Source organism: Anabrus simplex, chromosome 1 (genome assembly GCF_040414725.1).
Source record: "Anabrus simplex isolate iqAnaSimp1 chromosome 1, ASM4041472v1, whole genome shotgun sequence".
Classification (NCBI taxonomy): Eukaryota; Metazoa; Arthropoda; class Insecta; order Orthoptera; family Tettigoniidae; genus Anabrus; species Anabrus simplex.
In genome coordinates this window covers 537,915,424-537,931,672 of record NC_090265.1, presented here as the reverse complement: position 1 = coordinate 537,931,672, position 16,249 = coordinate 537,915,424, and the positions used below count along the sequence as shown (strand labels likewise).

Here is a 16,249-nt window from a genome sequence, read left to right as displayed (position 1 = left end):
AAGAACGAAATTGTCCTCATTTTGGAGTATTGCATTTATCAGTGTTCCCATCTGAAAAAACCACAACCTGATGTATGAACCATTCCCAAAGACTTCCTCTTTGAGCAAGTGTAGAAGCTTCGTCCCTGGTTTGGTCCAGGAAGGGAAGCAAATCTACGTATTGCTCGCTTTCCGCAATTGCACAAGGGAGGTGTTCGCTTACAGCTCGTTGATGAGAATGACCGTGTTGTCTCAGGTGTTTTGTATCCTGTTGCAGCATGATTGTTTTGAAGATTACTGAATTTTAAATTCAAAACTAGTGTTCTTTGTGATTTCAGTGGACAATTTTCTTTAGGGCTTACCTTAGATTTATTAACTGTATTATTTTCACCATTTTGTTTTTTATGGAAAGTTGAAAAATTACTTGAACCTGGAGACTGAAACTTTAGAAGAGAATTCTGCCGTGATGTCAGTGGTGTGGTGACCTCCCTTGAAGAAAGAACATCATCTTTGGCTTCTACTGGGATGTTCTCTTTATCATCACTTGTATTTAATGTTTTTCTTTTGGATATGTTTTTTGAAACTACAAAGTGATTTTTTAAGGAAGTCTGTAAAATAATATGAAATGCTATTAGACTTATTTTATTCAGTAGCAAGAATCTTATGACATGTACTCATTCAATATATGAATGCAGTTCTGCTGATATTTATTTCCTAAATTACTAGAAGTTCCTGGTAAAATATATGAGCTATACTTCACTTATATGTGTTAAAACGTATAGTTGAACAGACATAAGATACAAAGATTGTACAGTATACAGAACATAAATGCAAGCTTTGACTGTTTATATTCATATCTTGAATGAGTTATTCCAAACAAGAAATTTTTTGCACTCTGTTATGTGGGAAGATATCGAGCAGTAATAATACAAACAAACTTTAATATTTACTATTATTTACTGTAGCCATGACATTTTTATTAAATCATCTTATAATTTATACAAGACTGATGAGGCCAAATTTTAATGTGAAGGCTTGATTATTTTAAAATATTTCATCCAATTGGCATTCTTGGCTTGGTGTCAATCCACCATGAAGAGGATTAACAACTTTGAGCAAAACAATATGAAATATTATTACCCTGTGTTTATGGAGTTCTTAAAATGTGGTGAAGGAAAGAATCTTTTATTCAACATAAGAGCTGAGAGGGGTGGATGTGCAGCTTAACTGGGAGCAAACTTATTGTACTTGCTCCATTGTGTGAAAGATTTGTACTTATAGCAATTGCCAGCACTGTATATAGGAATGTAGATTTTTGAGAGCAAATGATGATGACATGGATGTGTATTTATCATTAGACTTTTAAAAATAAAAAGGGTGATCGAAGGTTGTCCTTAACAGGTGGGAACATTGGCAGGATGGTACTCGGAATGGGGAGATAAAGGCTAAGTTAAGAATGAGCTCAATGGAGTCCTGCGCGGATATGAAAAATATCATCCACATCCGCACTCCCTTCATCCGCCCACATGTAAGATGTCAGTTATATTGTTTCTCATAGTCATATGTAATTATCCTTGAGTGTTTACTAACCATTCTGGAATTTAATACCAAAACCTCCAGCTCTGGAAACAAGAAACAGATTACTTAAAAAAAAAAAGAGAGATAAGAAAGGATGGTGAGGATTGTTTCATGTGGCTAAATATCAAAGGTTTTGGCTGTTACAATTGGCTTTTAACCAGACCAAGAGAGATAAGTAACCGCATAAATTCGTAAAAATAAATTATCTAAAATGCAATGGAAGAATTACAGCAATCCCAGTGTAGCTCTATTGATTAGATGCTGTCGTTTCACTTGCTGAAGCATGATTTCAAATCTCTTGTCTGTGCATGCCAAATATACACCAACAACAAATCTGGACAGTTCCATCAATCAATACTGCAGCATTGAGACGATTACTTACAGTGGACATTTGTATCTGGTTGATGGTGATTATTGAATTCTGGGATGAAATATCAGTTGCTGTACTGACAAGAAGGTAAGACACTAACACAAATAATACTCATCTCCCTCTTATGACAAAATAAATCTGCCATGGGATCTTTCCATACTAGATAATTTATGTAATTTGATGTGGCTATTTTTGACGATGATGATTAATAATAATAATAATAATAATAATAATAATAATAATAATCATAATCGTATGGCCTCAGCTACTGTGTGTAGACATTTCAATTTGACGCCGTCTGGCTCTGTCTGCTCGTCAATTTCGACGTTCCGTTTTACTCTAGGCCTACTAGATGGCAGACAGAGTAAACCAGATCTATCTTGGTCGTCTATGGCCGAGATTTTAATGAATATTATTGGGTAAACACCAAATGTGTCACGAGAGATATTTTACATGCAGACATCCTACAACGTGAAGTGTCGAATGGACTTTTTCTTCCACCCTTAAAAAAATCTGACTATTGCTGCCGGGTTTGAACCCGCTATCTTGGGATCCGGAGGCCGACACTACCACTGATCCGCAAAGACAGCTATGATGGTGCTTGATGTTTAAAGGGGCCTAACATATAGGTCATCGGCCTCTAATGATATGAAATGAGACAAAATGGAATGACAATTTAAAAGTCCAAAACTCACCCACTGACCAAAATTCAAAATAATCAGCAAATCCAACTCGCAATATTGAAAGTTAAAAATAATTCCAAAATTAATCCACTGACTAGAATTCAAAAAGAGACAAACAATGATTATGAACTTGAAACAATCAGTGGATTTCACCCGCAATGCTGCATCTTCCCAGGCTATTTCTTTTTTTTTTTTTTTTTTTTTTTTGCTAGGGGCTTTACGTCGCACCGACACAGATAGGTCTTATGGCGACGATGGGATAGGAAAGGCCTAGGAGTTGGAAGGAAGCGGCCGTGGCCTTAATTAAGGTACAGCCCCAGCATTTGCCTGGTGTGAAAATGGGAAACCACGGAAAACCATCTTCAGGGCTGCCGATAGTGGGATTCGAACCTACTATCTCCCGGATGCAAGCTCACAGCCGCGCGCCTCTACGCGCACGGCCAACTCGCCCGGTCAGGCTATTTCTAAGCTGGTGCAACCCTTGTAAAGCAGACAGACATTTCGACGAGAGTGGATGACATCTGCCGTGGGTAGGAAACTGTGTATTGTGGTGGTGGAGGATAGTGTAGTGTGTGGTATGTGAGATGCAGGGATGTTTGGGGCAGTACAAACACCCAGTCCCCAAGCCAAGGGAATTAGCCATTTAAGGTTGAAATTTTCGACCCAGCCAGGAATCAAAACTGGGGTCCTCTGAGCCAAAGAGCACTACGCTGACCATTCAGCCAAGAAGCCAGACTAGAATCCATAATAGATGACAGAAAAGCATTTCAGGCACAACAGTACAAGCTCAGATTACCCACCATGAGGATATTGCTCAAAATCATTCCCTCTTGTGCCCACCTAGTGACCATGATTGTTTAGGTCTGACACTGGTTAGATGTTTGAGTTCTGTTGGTGGAAAAAAATTTCACTTTCAGAGTGCTGTTTGGCAGAGTAGGAAACGTGGTGGTATACAATTTCTAATCACTAGATTGCATGCTATAAAAGCCTGGGTTCAATTTCAAACCTCTCTGCTGTAGAAAGGTGATGATGCTGATTATTGTTTTAAGATAAATTAGAACCAACCAACCATCCTCTATATAGCCTAACATTAATCAGATAGAGAGAGAAAAAAAAAGGAAGGGATCCAACACTCTGAAGAAATAAAGGTATTGGACAAAGAAAGACAAGGGCCACGAAGGGCATGCAAAAGGACTTTCAAGGCCCAAATGCTCTAATACTGTCGTGGTTGAAAAAGAACAAGAGCTCGCCAAAGGACGTCAGATAGGATAGGTGAAAGGGAGGAGCCTGGCACAAGTAGAAGCGATGCCAGGACTCAGCTAAGGGCCCCATGGTCGCCAATCCACTCTCCCAAGTTGAGAGCCCCTGGGGCCCCTTTTAGTCACCTCCCACGAAAGGAAAGGGATACCGAGGGTGTTATTCTACCGCCCCCACTCACAGGGGTTTTTACATGGAGAGAGGGCAAGTGGTTCGTCTGTCGGATGGAGACTTTCAGCTTTGAGCAGATCCCTTGGTGTTGTTCGACAGGAATGGACTAGGCTATGTACCAGCATTGGGTTTCACCCTTTCCCTACCTCTTTACCATCATCACTCATCCAGACATGCAGGTCGCCCATGAGTATTAAATACAAAGACCTGCACTAGGCCTCTCCAGATGCCACATGTAATCAACCATTCCATCTTCATTCACTTGTATATTTCTTTTGTATTAGGTTATATACAAGTTCTCATCAATGCAAATTTGAACTCCTATTCATGAAAAAGGTTTCTAGCTTCATCTTTGTAATAATATACTTGCAATTTAAGTGCTGCTCCTTATCTGTTCATTGATTTGTGAAATTAAAAAAAAAAAAAAAAAAAAAAAAAAAAAAAAAAATGCTCCAACTTACTTGTGTGTAATTTTTATTTGGAGTATTGTATAAGAGCTGTGAATAAAATGTATTGATGTAACATTTCTGAAACAATGTATATTGAGTATTCAGCCCAAAGGCTGGTTTGATTCTGAACAGCTCCACCATCAGCTGCCATACATAGCCTAGACGTAACTGAAGAGGCATACTAGAGAAATGAGTGATGAAGTTTTATTGGTCTGCCAAACCCATTGAAATGAGAACAACTGACCCTATGAGCAACAGTTCCACACTATTCATAACAGGGAAACAAAGCATGCAATGAAGTTGAAAGAGAATGGAAAGTAAAACAGTATAGTCCTTTTGCACTGCTAGATGACATTCCTGCCTTAATTTGAACCTTTTCTTATTTCAGGTTTTCATTTCAATTTTTTAAAATGTTAAAATTTGCTGGTAATTATATGGTTAACGTAAGAATAAATATTAAATTAAGGGCACCTGTGTGTGAAGACGACAGCAAAGTAGTGAAAATCACTATTATGCCGTAATAATTTGGACAGATATGCTTATTCTGGGTGTACAAAAATTATCACGTGCAATGAATGAATATTGTAGATTGTTATAAGCTTATCAGTTACTGGTTATGCTTCATGTTTTTAAAAATCATAGTTTATTCCTCGCAGTGTTTTTTAAGACTGCAAATTCGCTTCAAGCTGTCAGAAGGGGAAACTCAGAAACTCTTTATGTGACATGAATGATAATTTTACAGCTTATACCCACACCCTGTAGGTACAAAGTAAGACTACAATTGTGATATTTGGTAGGAAAATTTCAATAATTGTGTTTCAAATATTCCTGAATTTGTTGGAATATTTTATGTCTTATTTTTCATTAAATAAAAAGCTACAATCATGACTGTAGTTCATATTTAAGTTAATAGCACATTAAAACTCTATGCCAAATTCATTAATGGTTACAGAGATACTGAACATATTTTTACTTTGCTCCCCTGTAAAACTATATTTTTTAGAATATTTTTTTTATCCCTGTAAGCATTGAAAGTGACCAATGAAATTTGGTACACTGTTTTTTTGTGCACTTGTTTTAAAAATGGACTACATTTATGAAAATAAAGGCAGTAAAATATTTGACAAAAACTTATGAAAATTTGAACAGCAATGTTTGAAATTTTCCTACAAAACAACTATTCTATTAAATATCATTATTTCAGTCTGCTTTGAAGCTACATAATGTGGATGGTAAGTGAAAAATATTACTCATGACACACAAGTAGTTTCCGAGTTTACCCTTTCGACAGATGAAGCAAATTTGCAGCCGTAAAAAACACGGCAAGAAGTAAACTGTCAGATCAGATGTAAGGTTTTTCAGGCGTTTGCCCTATTAACCAGCGTTTCGTCTTAGGTCTGACACTAGACTCATCAGAGTGGGATGTGTCAGACCCTACCCACTGACGCTGGGGTGTATGCAGGTGAACGTATCAGAAGCCCATTATAAAAGGCACAGTCTGATAACTGCATACGGGAGATAAATCTCCACAACGAAACGCTGGTTAACAGAGCAAAAGCCTTACATCTGATCTGTTTTTGACAAGCTCTGTTGGTGAAAAATATCTAATTCCCTCCATGGGAACTTAGAATTTTCCACAAGTAAACTGTCGTAAAAAATAGCAATGAATTCTGACGAATAACTAATAAGCTAAGAATCTACAATATTCATTCATTGCAGTTGATAATTTTTGTCCACCTAGGATTATGATGGCAAAAAATAGTGATTTCCATTACTATACTGTGGTTTTCACAGACAGGTGCCCTTAAAAAAATAGTGTTCAAGAATATCCTAGCATAGCATTATTCATGCAGCAATAAGGAGTTCTTACTATTGGCACTATTGATGTACAAACTTAAGTACTCTCGATGTGCAATGGGAGCGATTACCACTACAGAGATGGAGGAAATTTAGTTATATACTGTACAGAATTTTACTGTACTAATAAGGCCCACAGAAGAAAAGCAATACAGTTCTTTTAAGTAAATACAAAACCTTAATTAACAAAAGTTTTAGTGATCAGAATTCTGATGTAATTTCATCAAGTAACATACTACAGAACTTCTATTTTGTAATAAAGGCTAATGATGTAAACAAGCACTTAAGAGACGAATGTGAACATCATAGGTGATCTCATAAGCTAGAACGTGTAAGTGTTTGTAGTCCAGTCATTGAAATAAACTTTTTTATACTTATTAGTGATTACTTTTAAATAATCCTAACTTCCTGAAAAGATTACAGTGTATGAAGAGGTAGTGTTCACAGTACTTTTGTATATTCTGTTTTATCCCTAACTCATATGTTGCTCCCTCTTCTCACACCAACCTGTTACTGTGCTTTCCTTGTGTGTGTTTTCATCCTTCTTCCTTATTATCTGTCTTTGATTTAAATTTCCTGAAAATAATTTATATGATTTAAAAGTAAGCTTACCTCTAAAGTAATACGTGTCTGTGTATATGTCCTTGACAATATTCATCACAAGCATGTTATCCCATCGCAAGGATCAAGAAACTCCCAGGTCAGTATAAACATTATGATCTCTTTACTGTATTTACTCTTCCCTTGGGAACCAAACGACCTTACCACACTGGGTGGGTTATGCATCCCAACAAAGCAGATAGCCTAACTGTAGGTGCAACAATGGGTATCTGTCGAGAGACCAGATCAACGTACGATTCATCAGAAATGGGTAGAAGTCTTTTGGAAGTTGTAAGAGTGGAAGTCTGGACAATTGATTGAACACACATCTTCGTTAATTACTATTATATCCTACCGCTCATTAATTTCAATACATCTAATAATTTACATCTAATTCCCTGCAGATATGTGCGAGCCTCCGTGGCTCAGGTTGCAGCCTCTCACCACTGGGTTCCATGGTTCAAATCCCGGTCAATTCATGTGAAATTTGTGCTGGACAAAGCAGAGGTAGGACAGGTTTTTCTCTGGGTACTCCAGTTTTCCCTGTTATATTCCATTCCAGCAACACTCTCCAATATCATTCATTTCATCTGTCATCCATTAATCATTGCCCCAGAGGAGTGACAGGCTTCGGCAGCGGGCACAATTCCTATCCTCACCGCTAGATGGGGGCTTTATTCATTCCATTCCTGAGTCGGTCGAATGACTGGAAACAGGCTGTGGATTTTCATTCCCTGCAGATATGGTATAATACCATGGTTACGCTTGAATAAGTAAAGGAATAGTACAACACTTTTAAACATGTTGGGTGTGTTTGTTTTCATCTAGATGCAATATTCCCCAAAAGAATGCTGTGTATATAAAGAACAGGTAACTGATCTGGTATGTTTGTTTACCTACTTGACCACTGAAGGTCCATTCAATGCACCTCTGTTGTTCTCTGTAGTGTTGTGATGTCCACAGTGTACTTCGAGCATTGCAAAGATTCATACTATTTGGTTCCTGCATTTCAGTTTTTTAGTAACATCGTTATTATGGCTCCAAGAATGGAGATATCCGTAGAAAAACGTGCTGCAATTGTAACACTCAGACAAGCAGGTTTACCAATTCACAAATTGCGAAACAATGTAGCGTGCCTATCGGGAGTGCAATACACCCTTCACCGCCAGATGACAACAGGAAGCAATAAGGACAGACCACGACCAGGGCAACCTCGTATAACAACTACAAGTGATGAAAAATCCATCAGAATCACTAGTAAGAGACCTAGGACCAAAGCAGCGCCACAAATTCACGCAGAATTGGCAGAAATGAACAAGAAACAAATGTCTGTTGAAACAGGAGACTGAATGAAGCCAGCTTGAAAGGATGTGTGGCAGCAAGGAACCTCCTTCTAAAGCCCATAAATAAAAAGAAGAGACTCGAATGGGCTAGAAAACACATCGGACACATGAAGAGTGGAAGAAAGTGTTATTTACAGATGAATCGAAGTTGAAGCTTTCTGGAACCAGGAGGATATTTGTTCACCGATGTGAAGGAGGAAAGGTGGCCCAGCAGTGTGTTCTACTTGCAGTTAAAGATGGTGTGGGTTCTGTTATGGTTTGGGGGTGTTTCGCAGGAGATAGAATTGGAGACATAGTGAAAATAGAAGGATTATGGATCAGAAGCAATACCACCGCATACTTCAGTATCATACAATACCATGTGGATTGTGCTTAATAGGGAAAGGTTTCACCTTACAACAGGATAATGGCCCAAAACATCGGTCAGCGTTCTGTAAGAAGTACATTGCATCAAAGGAAAAACTGATAGTACTGAAAGATATGTTCTGGCCGTATCAAAGCCCGGGTTGTAATCCCGTTGAAATGGTCTGGGATGAAGTGGACAGACATATCAGGGAAGTTCATATATCCAGCAAGGAACATCTCTGCAAAGTTGTTAAGGAAGTGCAGAATCATACAGACTCAAAATACTTGCAAAAACCGATTGACCACATGCCTCGAGTTTGCGAGGCAGTCGTTATATCCAAGGGAGGATACTTTGATGGAAGTAAAATATAATTATTTTATTTGTAATATATACTGTATGTTTAACTTTATATAATTATATTTTTGGAGAAATACATTTTGTTTTGTGTTCATATCTGAAATAGGTAACAGTCATGTGTATTGAAATTAATGAGTGGTAGGGTAAGTTTCATTATTTAGTCTTCAAGCCTGTGTGAATGAACGAAGCACCTCGACAATCCTCTGTTTGCAACTAGCTCTATGGCCTCCTTTAGTTCTACACCTCTTGCACATAAAACTATAAAAATGACTAACTGTTGTCATCTTGGGCTCCTTCTGCTTCTCCTGCCCTCCATGGTCAGGTCCATTATTTCTCTAGGTAACATATCCTTTTCCATTTGCCTCGCATGACCCCACCATCAAAGCAGGTTCATGCAGACATATATAAAGTTAATTCCTAATATAGCCTGTATCTGTTCATTGTGAGTGTCCTCCTGCCATCCCAACCTGTTTGCAAAAGCAATCATTCTTTCTACTTCATGTCTGTTGCCTCCAGCTTATGATTAAGATATCCTGAGTTCATCCAGGGTTCACTCGCATACAGCAAAGTCAGTGTGAAAACCAAACAATCTAAGAATAAATTCTTCTGAGAGCTCACTTTTAAAATTCTTTTTATACCGTACTATATGCAATTGCACAACTGGGAACACAATGGTTAGCTTTGCTACACCTTGACTCGCTTTTACTTTCTATTCTACCATCCAAAAATACACATTCTAAGTACTTGAAATGATCCACCTTATCAGTTTCACATTCCGTACATGTCATTCAGTCCTTACAGATTTCTTCTGTCCGGCTCCATGGCTAAATGGTTAGTATGCTGGCCTTTGGTCACGGTGTCCCGGCTTCAATTCCCGGCAGGGTCAGGAATTTTAACCATCATTGGTTAATTTCGCTGGCACGGGGGCTGGGTGTATGTGTCGTATTCATCATCATTTCATTCTCATCACGACGCGCAGGTTGCCTAGGGTGTCAAATCGAAAGACCTGCATTTGGCGAGCCGAACTTGTCCTCGGACACTCCCGGCACTAAAAGACATGTGCCATTTCATTTCAGATTTTTTCTCAACTGACATCCTTTTAATCTAGGAAATGCTAATTCTCTGCTGCATTTCTTTTAAAATCCCCAGATGACTGCAAACTTCTAGCACAGTCTGCCATTGAGACCAAGTTGTTGGCATAGCCTAAACTGCTTACTGTTTGTGAAGCGAGGCATAAGAGGTGCTACCCAATCAGGAGTATTTCAATGAATGTATCCATATAAGTTATTTTTCCAAAGTCCCCATCCAAGGTCAGATGGACTGTATTGTGATTGACCTGTCTAAGGCATTTGATAGGGTAGATCATGGAAGACTACTGGCAAAAATGAGTGCAATTGGACTAGACAAAAGAGTGACTGAATGGGTTGCTATATTTCTAGAAAATAGATCTCAGAGAATTAGAGTAGGTGAAGCTTTATCTGATCCTGTAATAATAAAGAGGGGAATTCCTCAAGGCAGTATTATCGGACCTTTATGTTTTCTTATATATATAAATGATATTGGTAAAGGAGTGGAATCGGAGGTAAGGCTTTTTGCGGATGATGTTATTCTCTATAGAGTGATAAATAAGTTACAAGATTGTGAGCAACTGCAACGTGACCTCGAAAATGTTGTGAGATGGACAGCAGGCAATGGTATGTTGATAAACGGGGTTAAAAGTCAGGTTGTGAGTTTCACAAATAGGAAAAGTCCTCTCAGTTTTAATTACTGCGTTGATGGGGTGAAAGTTCCTTTTGGGGATCATTGTAAGTATCTAGGTGTTAATATAAGGAAAGATCTTCAATGGGGTAATCACATAAATGGGATTGTAAATAAAGGGTACAGATCTCTGCACATGGTTATGAGGGTGTTTAGGGGTTGTAGTAAGGATGTAAAGGAGAGGGCATATAAGTCTCTGGTAAGACCCCAACTAGAGTATGGTTCCAGTGTATGGGACCCTCACCAGGATTACATGATTTAAGAACTGGAAAAAATCCAAAGAAAAGCAGCTCGATTTGTTCTGGGTGATTTCCGACAACAGAGTAGCGTTACAAAAATGTTGCAATGTTTGGGTTGGGAAGAATTGAGAGAAAGAAGAAGAGCTGCTCGACTAAGTGGTATGTTCCGAGCTGTCAGCGGAGAGATGGCGTGGAATGACATTAGTAGACAAATAAGTTTGAATGGCGTTTATAAAAGTAGGAAAGATCACAATATGAAGATAAAGTTGGAATTCAAGAGGACAAACTGGGGCAAATATTCATTTATAGGAAGGGGAGTTAGGGATTGGAATAACTTACCAAGGGAGATGTTCAATAAATTTCCAATTCCTTTGAAATCATTTAGGAAAAGGCTAGGAAAGCAACAGATAGGGAATCTGCCACCTGGGCGACTGCCCTAAATGCAGATCGGTATTGATTGATTGAAGCTGTAAGAGGAGAATCAAAAATACACATGAAAACTGAGGTTTACTCACAACAGTGTTTCTGTAACGGTGTACAGAAGATATTACTGAGCATTTACTTGGCAACGAAATTTGGACAACACGTATCGACTGCTTTTATTTATGAGAAAATATGATTGCCAGAAAATTAACTGAAGTCTTGACTGGCTTGTTTACAAACTCAACTACTCTTTGTTAACCACTTGTCTCATTAACACTTTAGAAATTGAAAAGTCTGGTTAGATGATTTTATATCATGTTTACCACTAGCCCATATGCACCTAGCTGCTATGCTCAGTGACATTGATAGGAATCTGACAACTTTCTAGTAGCCTATGCAGCCTTAAGTAAAACCATAAGTAAAAGTAAAACATGAAGAAAGTCTTGTAAAATCTTAAATATTACACAATATGACTTTAGAAGAGCCTCCGTGGCTCAGACGGCAGCGCGTTGGGCTCTCACCGCTGGATACCATGGTTCGAATCCTGGTCATTCCATGTGAGATTTGTGCTGGACAAAGCGGAGGCGGGACAGGTTTTTCTCCGGGTGCTCCGGTGTTTCCTGTCGTCTTTCATTCCAGCAACACTCTCCATTCTCATTTCATAGCATCTATCAGTCATTAATAAATCACTCTGGGAGTGGCGACCCCATCGTACTAATAGCCTATATCTGCTTCATTCATAACATCCCTGACCCGGTCATTGACTGGAAAACAGGTTGTAGGTTTTCATTTTTTTCTGACTTTAGAAGTTCTTCAGTACGTGGTATGGCTAGAAATGTTCCAGACAAAGTGGAACTTTGCACTGATGACACTGCCACGCGGTCTCCTTCCTCTTCTGGTATTTCACGCAAGTGGCACACCACTTCAATGTTTTCATACCTTTTGCAGAAGTAGGCTCAACTTTCACTGGGAAATGGTATCCGGTCAGTCTGAAAGGTTCTCCCCGGGTGATGGAACCCCTTCTGACAACCCCATCTTGCAATGAACATTCAATCATTTCTTTTGCCAGTCTCTGCTTGAAAATGTTGAATGTTTTGTCCCGTTTCCAATTCACATTTTGGTGCAGAATATAGAAGTTATTAAGTATCATGTCCAGAAGGTAAAAAAATATATGTTAGTCTGCTTTGCAAGTTCTATGCAGGACATGAAACTGAGAAGCTCATCTCCTAAATCTACACCTGTAATGTTAGCATTAAAGGCTATAATTGCTGTGGGTTTGAATTGTATGACTCCAGTCTTCCTGTCAGTCCTATCAGTAGCCTGTAGTCTAGTCCAGAGAGAGTACAGTAACATCATCCTTGTATTTCTATTTGATGGCACGGATGTTACTGCACCAAAATATAGTCACTGCACCTTTCTCGAGCTGTATTTTATTTAATTCTCTGGGCTTGTTTTTCCTACTGAATCTGACTATTACAAACAATGCCACTTTGATTTGCTTTTTAATGAAATTCAAAAGGCCTCTGCATTTCACCAGCGATTCATATGAACAAGTTTTCTTGTCAGGTCTGTACTGTGCCCTTCAAATCTGGTAAATAATTTATTGAAAGGAAATATTTTAATATCACAGTGAGCTAGTGCATTATTTTGTCAGCCAGGGCGAAAGTTTTAACATTTCAATATCTCCGTGAGGCGAGCTGCCTAGAACAGGTTTTCCCGACCAGATCAGCGAGCGAGGGTGCGCTGGGATTTTTTTGTCATGTCTTCTATAGCCAGCTGAGTGCCACATGACGACAGCGGAATTACCAAGGCCGATCGATCAATATCATCAAGGCCGCCGCACGACTGTTCTCCAATGAAATTGTAACACCTGCTGGATCGCAAGATTTCGACCAATCACGAGCGATACGAGGACACACCTTCGTCTCAAGATAATTAAATAGTGGTGCTTTCTGTGGGATTTCACACTCTTCTTCTTATGCTGGTCCTGACTGCTACAATCTGACATTTGTCCTGCTTCTGGGGAAATTTACTCCGTAGAACTTTGAAAATTCAGCAGTTCAGATTAATTTCAACTCTACGAAATATAGAAGATTTTTAAAAGTTAGGTATTCATATCTAACTCATCGCGTGTGTGTCCTGAACAATATTTAAGACTGATTTATTAGTTTCAGCTCATTTCACGAGGAAGACTGCCAGCGGTTCATGAAATTTTCAAGATGCAAGCACACCTGTATGAAGGAGTCCACTGCTTTTCCATGCTTGTCCTCACTCCTGCCATGATTTACTAAATATGTGAAGCGTCTTCAGCCATGGAGAAGGACGGAGTTCGATGGTAGGGTGACCTGACCTATTTCCTTGGTCATCCACTGAAATCCAGATTCAACATCCACATGAGTACCATGTTTAATTTTATTTCTGTACATCTTTGTAAAATTAGTGTAGACGTAGTCCTTATTTATTCATTGCAGTAACTTCTCATAGTTTAAGTAGCTACAATTTTCATTCCTTCTTTCTTTGGTGGAAGGTAGTTTGTGATTGAGCGTGAATGTGTACTTGGGCTCTATTAGTTAGTCTGATTGGTGTGAATGTCATCAAGACTTATCTTGACTGTCCCAATTCAGCATAGGAGTGTGATAAAATTAATTGACCCCTCCGATAATAATAATTTGATTTATTAATTAATTTAAAATTAATTTGGAGTCATACGGGACAGAATATCGACACATTTCACTACATTAGGATTTTCCTTGATGATTTTGCGATCTTTTATGGAACTTAAAATATGTTAGAGTCATCTATAAAATTTATTGTACTTCAGCCTACGTGAATATGACCACGTGCGGGTAATAATAATAATAATGATAATAATAATAATTGAATATCATTACTGTTTAAAATGTGGGATAAGGTCATGAGCATAATTATTGTTTGAACTCGTATGGCATTAATGTGTGCTCAGATTGAGTAAATGTGGGCCTAGAATACGGCTGTGTCTTGACAGATCACTGGTTGCATTTACTGTGTTATTGTTATAATTTTGGACTTAGAAATGGATTAGAGATTTTGTGATTATTTTTGTGAGTCCATTAATTAAGTCAATTAGGAAGAGAATATGTCGGACATAGGTTCTTCAAATAGAGCACGTATTAAGCGAGAGCCATAACATATTAGGAGAATATAAATAGTGGCGTAACTCATTGACCGCAGACGCATTCATTTATTTGACCTGTGTATTAGGCATTTTTGAAAAATAATTTTATTGATGATTTTTATCTCTAACATTCCCTGGAACATTGTTGTGAATTCAGTTTCATTGTTGAAGTGATAATCCTGATACCATCACCTCTCAATCTATCGCAAGGGTATTCATTAGCTGAGACTGTCATCTGAAATGTTTCTCTGACTTTGACTAAAAATTAAAAATAAAAATCAAGGGCTAGAATTCGCTAAAATATTTCTTAATGTTACCGTCTACCCGAGTGTGAGTGTGGAACGAATGATTTATTGATATTTTGTGATTGTGATATTTTTCATGGCGATTATCTCTTGTTCGCTGTACGCGTATTTTGTCCAATTTTGTGTCATTTTGGGATGAGCATATTTTTCTCGTTTATGAATCTTTGGTGATTTTATCGGAAATTTAGATAGATTAGGGTCTTGTGCTTTAAAGAAAAATGAATAAGCAAGGACCATGTCCATGGATCAAATTCACCGATTAAGAACTGTTAACCTTACATGTTGTAAAAGTTAGAGTAAACGAAGAGAACGTTGTGAATGACGCTGTGTCAATTTATAGAAATTACTGAGGAGAACTTTAAGAAATAATTGTAAGAATGTTTCAATTTATTAATGTATAATTTAAAAAAAGTTGATTAGAAGATGATTTCACCAATTAAAAATTTTATGTGAATTTCTCAGTTAAAGTGAGGAGATAATAATTCAGTTATTAATGGCAAATAAATGGCCAAAGTAATTATTTAATTTAAAGATCAGTTTATGTGAAATTGAGAAAGGCTTTCTCAAAAATTAATTTGGTTATTTTATAAAATCAACTAGGCTAATTTTTATTTGTGTATTTGCAGAGTCGTATTTTCTGGGGCCGAATTCCCAAGTAGTTCAGAAACTGGCCGAGAAGATCTCTTTGAAATTTCAAGATTTTGTTATAAATTTTCTTATTGTGGAGAGTGCTTAGTTTTTAATAAATGTTAAAACCTATTTTTAATGTTCCTTTTATTTGTCGCTAGTCCTTAAGCTACCCCTGGCCTTAAAATTTTCTGCACAGCCAGTAAGTGAACGGTCTACCACTGAGACTCCGCTCACCGGCTGAGCTGCCCGGCAAGAAGGGGGCAGTACAGTGTCCAAAATTTCATTTCAGTAGACATAACTTTCTAAGTGGATTAGATTTATTGGCCGTTTCAATGTTTGCCAAATGTAAATATTTACACAGCTCGAGGCATGGTAATTCTAAAATACGGCATATCAACATTTATGTCTTTGGACCAGCAGCTGAACTGTATAGGCTTTTGCACTAATTCCACTAGAATGCAAAGAACAATATTCACACGCATTTCATGCAAGTGCTTTGGTGAAACTCTCCCAGTGGCCATTATCGTTAAGGCATTGAAATTTACATGGTCTGACACTGTGGTTAGTCGGTTTGAGTCCTGTTGATTGCAAAAAAAAAAAAAGTCACCATCAAAATGTTGGCCAGCAGGATAGGGGAGGAGGTGGAAACAATTTCTAATTACTAGATGGTGTGCTGAAAGCCTGGATTAAATTCCAAACCTCTCTGCAGTGCTCATATGTAGTGAGGATATATGATGCTGTTGATGGCGA

The 16,249-nt window shown here is 38.0% G+C and overlaps 1 protein-coding gene and 1 long non-coding RNA gene across 2 annotated transcripts in view; one reads left to right on the top strand and one right to left on the bottom strand.

Annotated features, from left to right (window-relative positions):
- Positions 1-28: 28 nt before the first annotated feature.
- Positions 29-16,249, bottom strand: part of LOC136857097 (ERI1 exoribonuclease 2) — a 104,322-nt gene continuing 88,101 nt past the window's right edge. The window contains exon 5 of the mRNA XM_067135491.1: positions 29-587. Within this exon, the coding sequence (XP_066991592.1) occupies positions 39-587 (549 nt within the window). The 3' untranslated portion in view covers positions 29-38. The remainder of the gene's footprint in view (positions 588-16,249) is intronic.
- LOC137496939 (uncharacterized) lies at positions 584-6,721 on the top strand. The gene is made up of 2 exons (XR_011017534.1): positions 584-2,785; positions 3,068-6,721. It is a non-coding gene; the product is annotated as an uncharacterized lncRNA (long non-coding RNA).